We start from the raw sequence: 17,127 nt of genomic DNA, 5'->3' as shown, positions 1-17,127 counted from the left end.
TGGGCTCCTCGTCTGGAGAATAAAAGGATTGGACTAAAACTCTCTCCAAGTATCCTATGAGTTTCTTAAACACCCCTGGCTTAGGTTTGCTCCTCTCCCAGCAGAGAGCCTTGCCGCCATCAGGAAACTGAGAAAGTATGGAGAACGTCATGCCGCCTGCCGCTGCTGCGGGCCACACTCCCTAGAATGATCTGAGCAGAGGGTGCTGTGCAAGCAGCCGTAAAAGGCTTTGACAAGTGGCAACAATGTCCCCCCAACACCCGGTACTTCCCAGAATGTGAGCTTGTACGTAGCCAGGGGCTCTGCCTCTGACCCCCACCCACTGAATCCTTCCCAAGATGTGCCTGGACTTCCCAGAGCACAAAGAGATGAAGCCAGAGGGGGCACAGAACAAAGAGGCACTCAGAGAAGTGACAGTTGGACAGCAAGTCCCCATAGGTTGCTTTCAGTCTGCCCTAAGAGCCTGGGAAATGGGGAAATATATAAATTCTCCCAAATCCAAAATGAACATCATTGTTATCACTGGTTATGGAGTGCCTGCTTTTTGTAAGCTTTTGAGAGAGAGAGAGCCAACAGTGGAATTATTATTGTCCATCCCTATTTAGTAGGCAGAAAACTCAGGCGAAGACAGAACTGATTGACTTACTTTTACGAATGCGGGGAATAAATTCTAACTGGGACCATCACCAGTCTTCACAAGCTCTTTATTCTTAGGTGTTACTTGTAGTCTGTGTTATTTTCCAAACTTTGAAATTTATAAAGAGGAAGCAGAGGTATTTTTCATGTGTTGAATGTAAGTACAGTGAAGCCCATATCTTGTGTAATCATAACTACTATTCTGAGAAAAGGGCAGGAAGTCTCAGAGGCTGGAGAGCAAAGGACCAACAGTATACTGGCAGGAACAGCCAGTAGGAGGTTCTGGCTGAGAGCTCCCAAGCAGAAAGCTGGCCCGCCAGCCACCACTCAGAGGACTGGGCTCCAGGAACAGGTGGGCATGTTCATTTGCATCCTGAACTTTGGGGGGAGATGACTGTCCTTGGAATTGCCAGCCAGGAATCAGATTCTTACTCTCTCTTCCGAGCACTTGCATGAACTGGTGAGTCAATTCCCTGCTCCGGTTTGTAGTTTACTCACTTTCCAAACAAGAGAATTGGGTGAAACAATCCTTAGGTTTCCTCCAAGACTTGAGGTGACAATTTTCTACAGTTCTCCGCATTTCTTGATATGTTGCTCAGTCTTACACAGAATATGCTCTCGGAAAATACTGTGCAATTAGCCTGGAGCCTGCATTAGACTGTTGTTCAATGTATTTCTGTCATAGAGAAAATCGCTGTATGCAGAGCAGTCCTCTAAGCTATGATTTATCTCCAACATGGGGGTTTTAGAACCATCTGGAAATGTGGTGGGCCACCCCAAGTTTTCCTCCACTTGAATGTAGAGGGACAAAGTATCCCTCTCAGAGGGTGGAGTCTGAAGATGATGGCATTAGTCTGGGGACTTCTTGTGAAACCATACAGAATCCTGGTTCTACAGCATTCCCTCTAAAAAGCAGCAATACAAGTTATTGACAGCACAGAGCCTGCTTGGGATTCTCTCTCTCTGCCCCTCCCTAGCTCACATGTGTGCATGAGCTCTCTCTCTCTCTCTCTCTCTCTCTCAAAATACATAAGTAAACTTAAAAATAGTGATTATTATTATATTTGCTACCACGTATTAAACACTTTCAATGTGCCAGGCTAGGCACTTTGTGTATTTGAACTTGAACTTATTAGTCCCGAGTTTCCAATGTATACAGTGAGGTTAATAACACCTAAGTTGCTTTAAAGACCAGAGTTACAATGGCCTAGTTCCTGGAATTCAGCAAGCATTAAATAAATGTTCATATTAACAATTATTAAGCTAATAATAATATAGGTCCTCTGTGGGACAGGACCTATACAAGAAAGAGATGTGGAATAGGGTTAATCAGCATCTTTTTTAAAATGTTTCTTTATTTATTTTGAAATACAGAGAGAGAGAGAGAGGCAGTGTGAGTGAGGAAGGGCAGAGAGAGACAGAGAGAGAGAATCCCAAGCAGGCTTCATGCTCAATGCGGAGCCTGACACGGGGTTAGATCTCATAAGCCCTGAGATCATGACCTGAGTTGACGTCAAGAGTCAGATGCCTAACTGACTGAGCCACCCAGGCCCCCCAGCTAATCAACATCTTAATGGAAAGAAAACGAGACTATGAAGGAAGACTGAGCAGCAAAGGTGCAGCATAAAGGTACGATTCTGGGGCGTGTGGTGTGGGAGTGTGGCACAGGGGAAGCAGAGGTACACAGGAATGAGAGGGATGTTGGAAGCAGGGGCCATTGGAAGGACAGCGAGGTGGATCTCCTCAAGGCCGCAAGGAAAGTTCTATATGAATGGTTCACCTCTCAATTGTGTTCACAGTTTTCTCCCAGTGACACGCTTTCTGTCCACAATGGATGGACTGTGCCAAGCACGCTAGCTTTCCAGACTGCTCCCCACATTAACTTTCAATCCTAAAGGACAGGTCACCTCTTGGACAATGGAGAAAAATCTTGGATGGTTTCATATCTTTAAGTCGAACCTCAGGACCCAATTGAGTTCACTGCCTCTTCCAGCATTGTCAGGATCATGCTATCAAAGCCCAAGACCAAGGGAGCCTTTGACAGCTTTACTCCGAATGGCATCATCATCCCCAAAAGAGAGAAACCTAGATACAGCTACCAAAAAGAGGACAACCCACCAAACACTCTGCAAAAAGAAACTACAGTCCTTGGAGTAAGTCCACGTCACTGGAAGGGAGACACCGTGGAAAATACTGCAAACATACCCACACTACGTATCTACAGTGGATCTGGGAGAGTCTCTCAATTTTTTCTCTGACTCCAGGCCAACTGGGACATGAAATGGCGCTTTATGGGAAGACTGTGTCCTCCTCAGGCCTTTCTATAAACTAAAACCACTAGGTCTCCACTTGAAATCTACATAAGAAAGTCTCCTGTCATTTGTCTTTATTGTAGTGGATGTTGGATTTAAGCACATGATTTTACTCAATGTGATTAAATTAGATCTGTCTATTTTGAGCTCATTTCTTAACCATTTTGAGATGAGACGATCTGGACTAACCTCACCATACATTTTCTCCCTGTCTGCCTCACCGTAAGACATCCGAATGTCCCCAGTCATCATCCTTCATACTCAGGACTTTAATGTCCACCTGGTTCTGACTATCCCCTTTTAAGACCCAACTCCTATTCATTTCTGACTTTGGAAACCTGCCTGGTTGTGTCCTCTAGAATTCAGGGTCCGTTAACAGCATAATCCGATTCATTCCTGGATTTGTTTCTCAAAGGCCTCCTCATCAATCGTGCAAACAGGAACCTAGCTCCCAAGGGCACTGTTTCCACTGTGACCCTCTCTTCTGGGCATAGAAGTGAAGGCAGTCTCTTTGCTTCTCAGGGCACTTCTAGATCAGTCCTCTCCTCTCAGTCTCTAAAAGCTCCTATTTTAGAATCTCATGTCATCCAGGGGCACCCGGGTTGTGTAGCTGGTTAAGCGGCTGACTTTTAATCTCAGCTCAGGTCATGATCTCACAGTATGTGAGTTCAAGCCCCGCATCGGGCTCTGCACTAACGGCATGGAGCCTGCTTGGGATTCTGTCTCTCCTCTCTGCCCTTTCCCATCTTGTGCTCTCTCTCTCTCTCTCTCTCCCTCAAAATAAATAAATAAACTTTAAAAAAATAATCTCATGTCATCCAACTAAGTAATTCACTCCCACTTAAAAAAGAAAAATAAAACAACACAGTTACCCTTTTTATGTAGTATCTGAAAAGTCCTACTTCAGTCTTCCTCCCAAAAGAGATATTTTTAAAAATGTTACCTATATTTTGAGCACTGGAAACAATTATTTCAAGTAATTGTTAATAGTCACAAACTTCAAAAGTTCTTTTAGGTAATCCTAATATCAGGACTAGTTGCGAATTGATAGGAGAATTAAAATTTTAGAAGAATGAGTTTCATGTAAAAACCTAAAAACAATCAGTGTTTTAGAAAATAACATCAAATGACGTAGTGGCAATTTTGAAAAGTGATCATCCTTAGAAAAATCAGTTGATGACTATGTTGCTTGACAATAAAACCAGTTAACATCTGTCATTCTACTATCATTTACCAATACTCACTCCTTAATTTACTTCTTCCAGACAACTGGTTCTGTGTAGACCTGTCCTGCTCCCTATAATCTAGCCTACCTATGGCCTAGAATCACAAACACATTTCACTGTGTGCTTCAGCAATCAGTAAGAGATACTGGAAATGCATTTATTCATTTATACATTCAGCTGTCATTTTTTGAGCACCTTCACTGTGCCAGTCACTATTTTACACACTTAGGGTAATAGATGAACTATACAGTTAAAAGAAAAGAAAACAAAACAAAACAAGAGAGCCCCATTCTCACAGTTCTCTTGCTCTACAGAAGGATTCCAGGTCATTGCCACTATTTTTGCTCTCCTGGATAATGTGCCTTTTATCTTCAAGATACTGACTCCTCAATCACTATCACTCCCAGGGTAGAGTTCGTATCGTAAGTCTTGGCTATTTCAATACTCATGTATATGATCCCTCCAATATCATGTCCTGTCTGCTCCTTGACCTCTTCTCCCCAGGTATGTTGCCCATCCTTCCATAGACAAACATTTCCCGAGTCGTACCCTGGACCTTACCAATACTAACGGCAATAAACCCACCATTATCTACATTTCTTTTTTTCTTTTTTTTTTTTTTTAATTTTTTTTTCAATGTTTATTTATTTTTGGGACAGAGAGAGACAGAGCATGAACGGGGGAGGGACAGAGAGAGAGGGAGACACAGAATCGGAAACAGGCTCCAGGCTCTGAGCTATCAGCCCAGAGCCTGACGCGGGGCTCGAACTCACGGACCGCAAGATCGTGACCTGGCTGAAGTCGGACGCTTAACCGACTGCGCCACCCAGGCGCCCCAACATTTCAAGCATCCCATAGTCCATCACCTCTGATCTTTCCAGATCACTCCCTCCAACTCTATGTCGATGCTAACTTTCTCTAACCTCTCTGGGAGTTACTGATAATATCCCTATTTCATGGAGCCTTCCTCACCTAGCCACGATCAACAGCTTTGTCCTCCTTAAGGAAAAACTGCCACATTGGTTTAATTCTAACTCTGCCCCTTTGCCTATTCTGCCCCTGAACCCATGCAACGAACCTTGGCAAATACACACCCGGACTCCACTTTGGATTTGTGACCATAACCTCAAAGGGACTGTAAAAGCTGCTTAAAAAGAACACGATATGTCTTTCATCCATTCACTTTCCTGCTATCCCAGAAAACTATTTCAATAGGTTTCAATCCTTCTCCATTGATTACCTGGCTTCCTAACATACTAAGAAAACTGAGGCAATCTGGAGGGAAGGTCCACAAGCTGCCACACATCTGCAATTACTCCCATCGGTGCCATATATTCTCTCTCCCCTCCCCATTACTAACCAAATGCCCATCTTCTAATTAACGATGAGCCTCCCTTGGGCAGTGAATCCCATCCCTCATTACTCGTTCCAGTAATCCTCCCCATGCTCTCTGCAAATGTTTTGTGATCAGTTCCATGAGGAAAGAATCTTCCTGCAATTTCTCCTATCTTGAGAACAAAACAGCAGAAACACACACTTATAACTTCGCAGGCCCTCTAGCTAATGCCCCACCAGCAACTTGCCTTCTCAGCAACACTCCTCTATGGGGTGGGAAGTCTAATGTTTCCAGCTCCTCTTGAATGATATTCTCTCTTGAAACACATCCAATGGGATTTGTCCCCCTTGCTCCACATTAGTAACCCAATTTCCAAGTCTCCACTGTTAATGTTCTTGAACTAATAGAAGTGTTTGATGCAGCGGACTACCCTCTCCTACTCGAAACATTTTAATCATATGGCTTCTTGGACATCACATTCTTCTGGTCTTCCTCCTTCCCTCTTGGCTGCTTCTTTTATACTCCTTGATTGTTTCTATTTATTTATCTGACCCTCAATTTGGAGTGCTCCATTGCTCAGTCCCCATTTTGTTGCTACATCTGCTACAGTGGTAAACTCACACAGTAATATAGTTTTAAATATGATCTTCACTGATGGCTTGGGAAGAAAAAGATTATTTCCCTTACATGGCTCTCTCCTCTAAAGTTAAGACTCCTATAACCAACAGCCTATGTACGTTTCCACTGAGATATCTACACCTCTCCCGTAACCTGTCCCAGACGGAAATCCTCATTTTTGTCCCCCAACCCACCCCTCATACAACATTCCCCATCTCAGATAAATGTCAACACCATCATTTCAGATGCTTAAGCCAAAACCCTTGGAAGCAACCTTCATTCCTTTCTTCTATAATCCACATGCAAACTGTCAGTAAATCCTAGAGGCTGACTCTTCATCGTGCAACGAGAATCCAACTACTTCTTACTACCTCTACTATGAATGTCGTTTTCAAGTCAGCATCATCTCACCTGTGAATTACCACAATGCCCTCCTTATTGATGTCCCTGCTCTGTTTCCTTGTAATCTATTCTCGATGCGGCAAGCATTAGAATGATCTTTTAAAAATAGAAATCACTTTCTCAAAATTTTCCACTTCACTTCCCTTTTTACTCAGAACAAAAGGCAAAGTTGATAAAATAGCCTACAAAACCTTACAGGGTTTGCACTCTGTCCCCAGTACTCCTCGGGCCTCCTACTACTTTGCTCCTAACTAATTCCACTTTCCAAGGAACATCTCTGTAAAGGACATAATACATGGCCAGTGGCAGTGACTTTCATCTGCTTCATTTCCCTGGTGCTGGCACAGGACAGATATTCAATAAATATTAATTGTATGAATGGTTGAATTCTCTTGACTTTACATTATTTCTCCTATGTTTTTGTATCATCTTTTAATTGCATATGCATTAAACAGTGGGTAAGAGTGTGGATTCTAGATCAAAGTAATAGGGCTAAGTCCTAGTTCCTCCACTTGGCCATTTGTGTGGGTTCGTACAAGCTATTTAAACTCCCAGTGCCTCATTTTTCTCATCCATAAACAAGATGAGATAAATAACCAGAGTGTAGAAAGTGTTCAACAAATGTAGACTATTACCACTGGTGTCATAAAAACAGTAATTATTATCAAAATTCAATGATGAAGAAGGTGAGATGAATTATGGCTTTATTTTATTTCAATTGAAATTGAGCCCTTTATTAACTCTCCCTTGGTAAGTTTGCTTTCTACATCCATCCAACTGGACTATTGTCCAGAACAATTTTCTCCACCTACTTTTCCTAGAACAACAACAACAAAAAATGTCAACTATATTTTTCAAAATAAAATTAAAATGTATATATTATCACTTCCTGATTTGCTAGTTTACTAATCCTATCAGAAAGGAAGAAGTTAGGTATACATGAGTTTCTCTTAGAGAATGCTTACTGGCTCCTTGTAATACTGCCCCCCCCTTTTAATATGACACATTATAGCATATTTTATACTCCTTATAAACACAATGTACATTCAAATAATCGCTTTCATCTGTTCAAAGTATGTTCCTAGCATTTTCCGTCTTCTCTCTTGTAGATTATACAGATTATGTGCTGCCTGCTGATTTCAAGTTTGGGGGCGATTTTGGTTTCTGCTCCTTACTCTTCCCACTTCAAGCCAACAACTTCCACCATTTTGATGTCTGGGTACCCATTTGTAGCAGCTACACGTGTGAGTAGAATGGGGTCTCCAAGAAAGGATATGCTCTTTAAACGCTAAGTGGGTACTAGATCATGAGTGACTCAGTCCCAAGAGGTGGGGAGAAAGGAGCAGGTGGCCAAGGCCTCTAGCTTTCTCTCTGTCATCATCCCATGTCACGTTTCTCCCATTCGGGAAGAGCAGCAGAGGAGTCTAATCCCTCCTCCTGTGTCACCATCCCAGGGAGTAGCTGGCCAGGGCAGGAGGCAAGAGGGTGATACAGTGGGCATACCAGCACAATACTTCTTACCTGGCCTCACAGCCGACCTCTGGAAAAGTAGAAGATTTTTCACATTCTTCTTCGGGTCTTTGATGAGGCCACTGCATTCCCTCCAGTGTTAAGAATAATCCACCTGTCAGGTAAAGAGTGAAAAGATCATTTTTAAAATAAAATGAGCACCATGGGTAAATGCCACAGGTCTGCAGAGAATCAAACTGGTGATGGTAAGATTCACGGGAAGCAAGGACACTCTTGCTATGTGTTCAGAAGTAACCCTGAGAATTTGGAAAACTTTTTTTTTTTTGTTGCTACTTTCCATCTAACGGCTAATGGAAAGGGGGCCTTTTCTTTGGAGACTAGCCAGGGTCTAGTCATACCTCCCACAAAGGGCCACTTCTTTTCCATGTAGTATCCTACACAAAGGAGGAAAAATCACACATTCTGGGTAGATGAATTCTAACAGGGCATCACCTCTGTATGGATACAGCCTTTATGTGAATGCAAACTATGCAGTGATGCAGGGAAGCCCTGCTCCTGACCCCAGAGCACAACTTATCCTTACTTCTCTAATAAGTGGTTGAGCTCCCACATTCCCTTATGAAAGGCAGGAACAGCTCATGCTGGATCCTCTTTGTCTGTGACTACTACCAACCCCTAAGGCACAAGCTTAACCAATGTTCCAGCTTAGAACTTTCTCCCTCCACCAGCCAGATCCTTACACTACTGGGCTCAAATACTGACTTCTGGGGGCACCTGGGCGGCTCAGTCGGTTAAATGTCCAACTCTTGATTTTAGCTCAGGTCACGATCTCATGGTTCATGGGATCGAGCCCCTCATTGGGCTCTGTGCTGAGTGGGGAGCCTTCTTGGGGTTCTCTCTCTCTCTCTCTCTCTCTCTGTCTCTCTCAGCCCCTCCCTGCTCTCCCCCCCTCCAAAGTAAATAAATAAACTTAAAATACTGACTTCTGGGGCTTCAGGATGAGAGACTCTTCACACCTGACCCTGTACCTCCCCCTTTCTTCAACTCCCAGTCTAACTCAGGCCCCCTACACCAGTGCTTGAAGCTCACGTGTTTCTGTACCTTCTGTCATTGGAGCCCCTTTCCTACGTGCTTCTGTCGGCTGCTCCCACCTTCATATCCCTTCAAATCATTGGTCTTCCTCAACCTCCTCTCTTCCCACCTCGTAACTTAGCACTGTTCTTTTTCTGTGTATACCTCCGCTCCAGGCCACCTCAGCTCACAGTGATTTTCGCTAACATAAATCCCAATCCTCTGTGCATCTGCCCTTTCTCTAAAGTCAATGTTAAGCATCCTGAGAGTAGAAATAAGGCCTCTCTCTTAATATGGACCGACACCATTCCTACGGTGTTATCTCTCTAAGAGTTTTACATTACTTATTGATTGATGGATAGTAACATGGTGCACACATTTCCACAAGACAACTGAACTGATCATTTCTCTCTTCTCTGAGCAGTTTGCCATTACTGGATCCCTCTCGATCATTTCTGGGAAAAAGGCAACTATGCCCTTTGTAAGTATGAGAGCCGTCGAATCTCAGCTCGCCGGAATAAAAAGAACTTCAGAGGCAATAACTCTAGTTCAAAGTGTCCATTTGACAGCTTAGGGAAATAGGGCTCTGAGCAGGGGAGAGAGTTCTCACTGCTGGTCCGGTGACAGAACTGGGTGTAAACGCCAAATTCCCTCTTTCCTAGACCAGTACTCTTCCCCTATGCAATGTGCTCCTGGGTCACATTTCAAGGTTTACTTCAGTTGCTCGAATGGCAGACAATTTTAAATAAACCATGGAGTCTTTGCGGTTTGTTAGCTTGGCCCTGAACAGGGTAGATGACCTTCTAGAACCTAGACTTCCTTTTCCGGAAAAACCTGTCTCAGAATGAGCCAATTTCCCTAAACGGCAAGGTCAGAGGCAGAGGTGTGTGGGCTTAGATCCTGTGGCTCGCTCCCCCACCCCCTCAGAAACAAGGAATTAACAGACTGTAGCCACTTTCCTGACAAAAGTCAGGAGTGTGTGGGTGGCGTCTTTGATACTCTAGCAACCTTTCCCTCTGCCTTGCCACACACTCACAAAGATGACTTAGGGAAGGGCCACATCCTGACTCAGGAAGATCCAAGATCTAGTTAACTACGGTTGAGGGCACAGAAGATGGTGTTCTGAGGCTGGTATATGTTCCTTATACTGGAAGCTAGAATCTAAACCCCAGAACCAGGGGACAGAGTTCACCCCACTGGATGGAGTCAGAGTTCTGGACCCAGCACCAGGAAACTCTCGTCTCAGATCTGTCACTGACCCACGTGTGTGCTTGAAAAAGTTCCTTCCTTTTCTGGGCTTCAGTTTTCTCATTTATAAAATGGGGAAGAGGAACATGTGGCTGTGGCTCTCACAGGTGGCTTCCCAAGCATCCTGAAAGGGAAAACCATACTTGGGATGACCCAGCATGATGTGGGCTCCGCACGCAGGACACAAGACAGTACGTGGGCTCCAGTGCACACGTGGCAGCTCCGGGCAAAGGCGCCGCCCATTCCATCGGCACTTCCTTTGGGAACTCAGCACTTGAAGCCACACGGCTCCCAGGCCAAGGGAGAACGAAGGGCAGAGCAGTCATCCCCCAGACACACAGTATCCTTGAATGACGTTCAAAGAGAAATGAGCACATGCTGGGAAGCTGGCTCAGAGTGTGGCACCTCAGTGTCTTTGCAGAGGCATCATATTCTGCGAGAACCCTTTGCCCCGAAATATAGAATATGACCCAAATCAGAATATGGTGAACGTGGTTCTTGGGCCTGATCCACCTATAGGTAGGTATTCTAGCTTCTCCAGTTCTCTCTTTCATGGAAATAAAAGCCATAGACTGGTGTAGGAGGGACCAAAGGTCCGATTCTGGAAGGGCTGAAAGCAATAGAACGACTCTAAGGCTGTTGGGGAAGTCAGCAAGCCATCTCTGTCTTCAGTGCTGCAGAGAGCCAAGGACTCCAGAACTCCTATACTGGAGGAGGAGTTACGTGTGCATTCTCTCACTCAACAAACATTTACTTACTGTATCAGGTGATAAACCAGGTAGTGAAGAGGGATACAGAGGTGAATAAAACATAGTCTGTGCCCCCTACAAGTGCACAGATTACAAGGGAGACAGACTCAGGGACGCAACGATGTAGTACAACGGATGAAGGGTTAATAGCATCACATGCTGCTCCTGTTGTGACATCCCAATGCAGATTTTCTTTCTCAGGCCACGAGCACCCTGACCGCAAGTGCAGCGAGTTCTCTAGCTGCTGAACAGGCCTCTTCCTCCTTGCTGACAGCCTGGTAGCCTTGGAGAGGGCCTCTCGACCGTGTGACTCAGAAAGGGAATACCTATCCTCACTGGCTTATTAGGGGTACTATTATTCAACTTATGAATTCAAGGACTGTCTCCTGGCTAGTGTCAGTCTGACGGTAAGTAGTTTCAGACTGAATATCTTGCCCGTGAAATTCTTAGTTTCTCTCCTTTGCATAATCTCTGCTTTTTCAGCAGTCTGTGCCTGGTTGATCTGAATGGCTGGAAGCAGACCAAAAAAAAAAAACCCCAAACTGTGGTTGAGTCCTGTCGGCAGACTGCAAAATATGGGGGATGCATTGTGCCAAGTCAAAAAAGGAAATAAAGAAGACTTGTGGGTTCTAGACGTGTCTCCTCTGGCATGAGAACTAAGCAAAAATAAACTATTGGGGCTACACCAAAATAAAAAGCTTCTGCACAGGAAAGGAAAACATAAACAGAAAGACAACTTATATTTGTAAATGATAAATCCTAATAAAACAAATAATCCAATTAAAAAACGGGCAGAGGATTGAATAGACATTATCCCACATATGACATACAGATGGCCAACAGACACATGAAATGATGGTCAACCTCACTAAGCAGCAGGGACATGCAAACCCAAACCACAGTGAGGTATTACTTCACACCTATCCGAATGACTAGTATCAAAAAAATAAGAAATAACAAGTGTCGGAGAGGGTGTGGAGAAACGGGAAAACTCGTGCACTGTTGGGTGGGAATGTATAATGGTGCAGCCACTGTAGTAAACAGTATGGAAGTCTCTCATAAAATTAAAAATAAAAATACCATACGATCCAGCAATTCCATTACTGGGAATTGACTCAAAGAAAACAAAAATTCTAGTTTGAAAAGATATGTGCACCCATGTATTTACCGCAGCATTATTTACAAGAGTCAAGATACGGAAGCAACCTGAGAGTCCACGGATAGATAAGTGGATAAAGAAGATAAGGTCAGCAGTCTTTCTTGCATAGAAAACATCCCATTCTCAATAGGTTTAGCTCTCGGAGTGCCTCCTTTGTTGAAAAGGCATTTCCTCCCCCCTCGACGCAGGCAGAAATAGCCCTCTTTATTTGAATTTTATCCACATTAAGTTAGCTACAGAATTTGGACTTTTTAAGCCCAAACACATAATTATACTTTGGCCCAGCTGGGCTGGCAGAGTGAGAAGGGGCTGGGAGATGAGCCTCCAACGGATTCAAATCCTAGCAGAAATGCCATCATCTCTGCAACAGTTTCTTGCCACTTTTCCCCCCACGCTGGATGGTCACCAGTGGTTGACGATAAAAATATTGGCTTCGTCAATTCTCTATATACAGGCTCATAGTTTTAAAACCATAAACTTTGGCCTTTTAGGGAGAAAATTTTCTTCCTTTGTGACTCCTCTAGCAGGAGCCAGGGAGATAGATGAAATCTCTCCTATTCCCTTGGACGTGTCTCAGGAATCCCAGAACGTGTGTGCAAGTTTCCAGACTCACAGACTTCTGTGAGTCTGCCTGTGTGACCCAGAGGTTGGCAAAAGCAACCCCCCTGATGCAGGAGCTTGAGGAAGTGGAAGGGCACAGAAATGCATCTGGGTAGAAATCAGTGCGAGGAAGCCCAGGATATGGCATCAGCCTGGTGCAGAGCAAAGCCAGGAGGGTGAGGGAGACATCCTCCCTGCTGGGGCATGAGGGTTTAACTCAATGGAAACTAAACTCAATACATCAAATTGACTCCTACCCTCAGACAACCAGAGAACTTCCTGCAGAATCGGAGAAGTTGCAGTAGGACTTGACTTCAAATGTCCACTCTTTATTAACACAAAGATAACCGGAGCAAAGTAACACATCAAAAGATTCAAGATGTATATCTGAGGTTGGAAGAAGGAAGGAAGAGAGGGTGGGAGGCAGAAAAAGATCAAGGAAGAAAGGCATCGTTGGTTCCAGGAGCTAAGAAGGATCCTGCAGCCGGGCAACCAAGTAAGAGCTGAGACCAGAAAACCAGGGAGGCCTGGATGGGAATATAGGTGTTACAAGCTGGGATAATGGCATTTTAATGTCCATGACAAATCTGAAGCTCTTCAAGCCCGCACTGAGTGTCCTGCAAAAATGTTAGAAGCAGAGACTGAATATGTACCGTATTTATGAAAATAAGACAAGGAAAACTCTGCCCAACATCCCAAGGAGCTTAAAGAAACTCCACCATAAAAGTTTCTAGGATGAAATCATCTCACCAAGCCATGTGCAGGGATGGACAGTATCCAAATCCAAATTCCATATAAAACAAACGAACCTCAAATACAGGGATTCACTTAAAAACTGTTCCTGGGTCTGGATCTCCTGAGGTTCTATCAGAATCAAACCTAAAGTTTCCATCTAGGGAGTCATCCATAAACCCAACCAATGGGTCTGTCCTACATATCAAAAAATCCTCCCCCATCTCTCTCTGCTCCTCGCCTGTTCATGCTCTGTCTCTCTCTGTCTCAAAAATAAATAAACGTTAAAAAAAAATTAAAAAAAAAAAAAACAACTTGGTCGGTTAAGCATCCAACTTTGGCTCAGGTCATGATCTCACGGTCCATGAGTTCGAGCCCTGCGTCAGGCTCTGAGCTGGTGGCTCAGAGCCTGGAGCCTGTTTCAGATTCTGTGTCTCCCTCTCTCTCTGCCCCTCCCATGCTCATGCTCTGTCTCTCTCTGTCTCAAAAATAAATAAACGTTAAAAAAAAATTAACAAAAAAATCCTCCCCCACGTACCCATATACTGACATCATCTGAGAGGAAAAATATTTTGAAAAACCTAAGAAAAAAAACGGGTTATAGCAGCAAATATGAAAGTTTAGTTGCTCAAGAATTGGAGGTTATATACCAATTTGGAAGACCATAATGAAAACATATTTTCAACAATAAAGACATAAAGAAAAGGAATTCAAACCAACATGAGATAACATGACAGCAAGAAAAAAAGAGTAGATTTGAAAAAGAACTAAGCAGTATGATTAGAAATGCAAATTATAATCTTTGAAATGAACCATTTAGTGTTATCAGTTAAAAAGGAGATTCAACATATCCAAAGAAATAAACAGTGAAGTGAAATTGAGGTCTGATCAAATCACATCGCAGTGAAAATCTGAAAGATATGAGTGACGGGTTAACAGACAGGTAGGAGGCAGCGAACTGAAAAGAACCAGCACACATCTAATGTGAGCCCCGTAAGCCTGCCAGGGAGAGAGGACGTGCGCAAAGAGAAATAAGTGGGGTGAATTTCAGAATTAAAAAAAAAAAAAACATGAGATTTCAGATGGAAAGGATGAACTGAGACCATTTCTGGGTAAGTAAAAGCAAATCCACACTAGAAACATCACACCAGTGAAAACAACTAGTGATAAAGGAAGGGTTACTCTTGTCTCAGAAGGTGGGATCCCACGGTTCTGAGAGGAAACCGTTGCTGCTTATTTCTGTGCCTTATTCTCTCCACGGCTAGAGCCTTCACCCCCAGTCTCCTCTCAGTCAGGCACAGGGCTAGCTGATGGCACCAACTGTTCCTGTCTTGATTCACAGGGGGTGCTGGTGGTGATGCTCATTTTCACTGTGCTGGAACTCTTAACGGCTACCTACGCTTCCATCCTTTGGTGGAAACAGCTGTACTCCAAGAACCCAGGGGTGAGTACTCTGACATGTCACATGACACCTGCTGGGTCCCGACACTGGAGCTGTGATGTTCCGGGTCTAAAAAGTGGCAGAAAGAGGAGGCAACGAGGTTCACATAGCAGTCAACTTTCAGAGTGAGGAGAGAGTTCTATGAATGGGCTCCTTCACGATGACACTGGTATCGGAGATTATTAGTGCCTTCTGGCCCGCAAACCAGAAGACCTGCTTATTAGAATGGCTAAAATGGTTTTCGAAATCACCTGCCCCAAGGGCGACTGGGTGGCTCAGTCGGTTAAGCGTCCAGCTTCGGCTCAGGTTATGATCTCGTAGTTCGTGAGTTCGAGCCCCGCATCGGGCTCTGCCCTGGTGGCGCAGGGCCTGCTTGGGATTCTCTCTCTCTCTCCCTGCCCCTCTCTCTACCCCTCCCCCATATGTACTCTTTTTTCAAAATAAATAAACTCAAAAATAAGAAAGAAATCACCTGCCCCAACCCCTTATAAAAGAACCAAGGCTCAGATAAAATCACAAGGAGAACGAATGATGTAGGCTGATGGGCTGAGCATGAAAAGCCTGTATCTCCTTCTTCTTGTCATGAACACAGCCACCTGCCTCCCTACAGTCTCCATGACCCGGTTCCCTTGCTAATGCAGTCGTATCTTACTAGGGCCTCTCTGTTCTGCTGATGGTGTCCTGTGTTCTTCCTTACTTCCTCTTAGGGCATGACATTACAATTCGAAAATGCTGGTCTTTTCTCTCAAACCCATTTTTTTCTAAAGAAATTATTTAAAGGGCTTAGACCTCTGGAGAATGATCTCCTCTGGGCCCACCGGTGTAAAATAAACCTCCTGCCTTCCAAGACAAAAAAAAGAAATTATTTCAAGGGAAGGAATACATTATGACTCAATTATGATCTTATTGGTAAATGGTAATATGATTAGCAGATCACAGCATAGCATTTGTTCGAATGAATACCGATGCATTTTATATTTTGGTAAAGTTGGAAAGGCTACTACCATACGTTTGGGGGAAATGCATTTCAAATATGGATCAAAAAAAGCTTCCAAAATCAGAGTTTAAAACCCACTAATAAACTTTATCTTTTCCAGAGTACATTTTCCATGCCTCAGTCACAAGGTCATATCCAACATGTCAAAAATCCTTCAAGGTCATGCATAGGAGTAACGCCTCAGAAGAAAAAGGAGAAAGCCAGGGCTCCTGGCAAAGTGTGGTTAGACTCTCCTGAAATTTCAGCTACTTTAGACACTGAAAGAAACCTTTAGAAAAACGGTTTTTGTTTTGCACTTGCTCAGTGAGAGTCATTTTATTGCTCTTAAAAGTAATCTCTTGGGGTGCTTGGGTGGCTCAGTCGTTAAAGCGTCCAGCTCCTGATTTCTGCTCCGGTCATGATCTCATGGCTAGTGAGTTCGAGCCCCGCATCGGGCTCTACACTGACAGTGCAGAGCCTGCTTGGGATTCTCTCTCTCCGTTTCCCTCTTTGTTTCCCTCCCCTGCTCATGCTCCCTCTCTCTCTCAAAAAAAAAAAAAAAGAAAAGAAAAGAAAGGGAAAGAGTCTCTCAAATCCCAGGTGGGTAAACTGAACAGAAAGTGGTTCACCCAGCCCTAAATAAGAGGAGAAAATGTGCACGCTTGTGCTGGTGTAAAGTGGCCAAGTCACATGGCTATGCAGTCTCCACTTCCGTATTATTTTCACACTCATATTGCTTAAATGTTATATAGTAGGGATTGCAAGAACTTTTAAATTAAAAGTACTTCAAGAACATACAGCTCCGTTTCTGTCAACTGAATGAAATGCATGTCCGTCAATTGAATGTGGCTCAATATTCTGTCTCATTTAATGACTTTATTCTGAAATTTCTGGCTTCAAAGATTATAACTTACCACAATGCTCTTCCCCATCTAGGTTCTAGACCAAAGAAGAAATTAGCCATAATTTTATTACTGTACTGGAGTAAACAACCTCACCTACCCAGTAAAGACCCAAAAAAGGCCTTGGGTCCTATCCCCAGGGGAATATACTACAGACATGCACACACGTGTTTTCCAAAAACATGTACAGAAATGGTCATATAAGTAATACACATAATTGCCTCCAAAAGGAAACTATCTAAATGACTG

At 43.7% G+C, this 17,127-nt stretch overlaps 1 protein-coding gene across 1 annotated transcript; it reads left to right on the top strand.

The window, feature by feature from the left end:
• Positions 1 to 838: 838 nt before the first annotated feature.
• MS4A7 (membrane spanning 4-domains A7) lies at positions 839 to 16,536 on the top strand. Its single transcript, XM_025915610.2, is given in 8 exon segments — positions 839 to 1,096; positions 2,630 to 2,789; positions 7,640 to 7,774; positions 9,496 to 9,552; positions 11,270 to 11,312; positions 11,315 to 11,475; positions 14,902 to 15,003; positions 16,098 to 16,536. Coding segments are annotated over 8 exon segments (840 nt in total). The 5' UTR covers positions 839 to 1,088; the 3' UTR covers positions 16,272 to 16,536.
• The last annotated feature ends 591 nt before the right edge of the window (positions 16,537 to 17,127 follow it).

The sequence above is a fragment of the Puma concolor genome, chromosome D1, assembly GCF_028749965.1.
Source record: "Puma concolor isolate L17-30 chromosome D1, mPumCon1.1.hap2, whole genome shotgun sequence".
Classification (NCBI taxonomy): Eukaryota; Metazoa; Chordata; class Mammalia; order Carnivora; family Felidae; genus Puma; species Puma concolor.
Note: the sequence above shows the minus strand (reverse complement) of the source record. Positions and strands in the feature narration are given on the sequence as shown.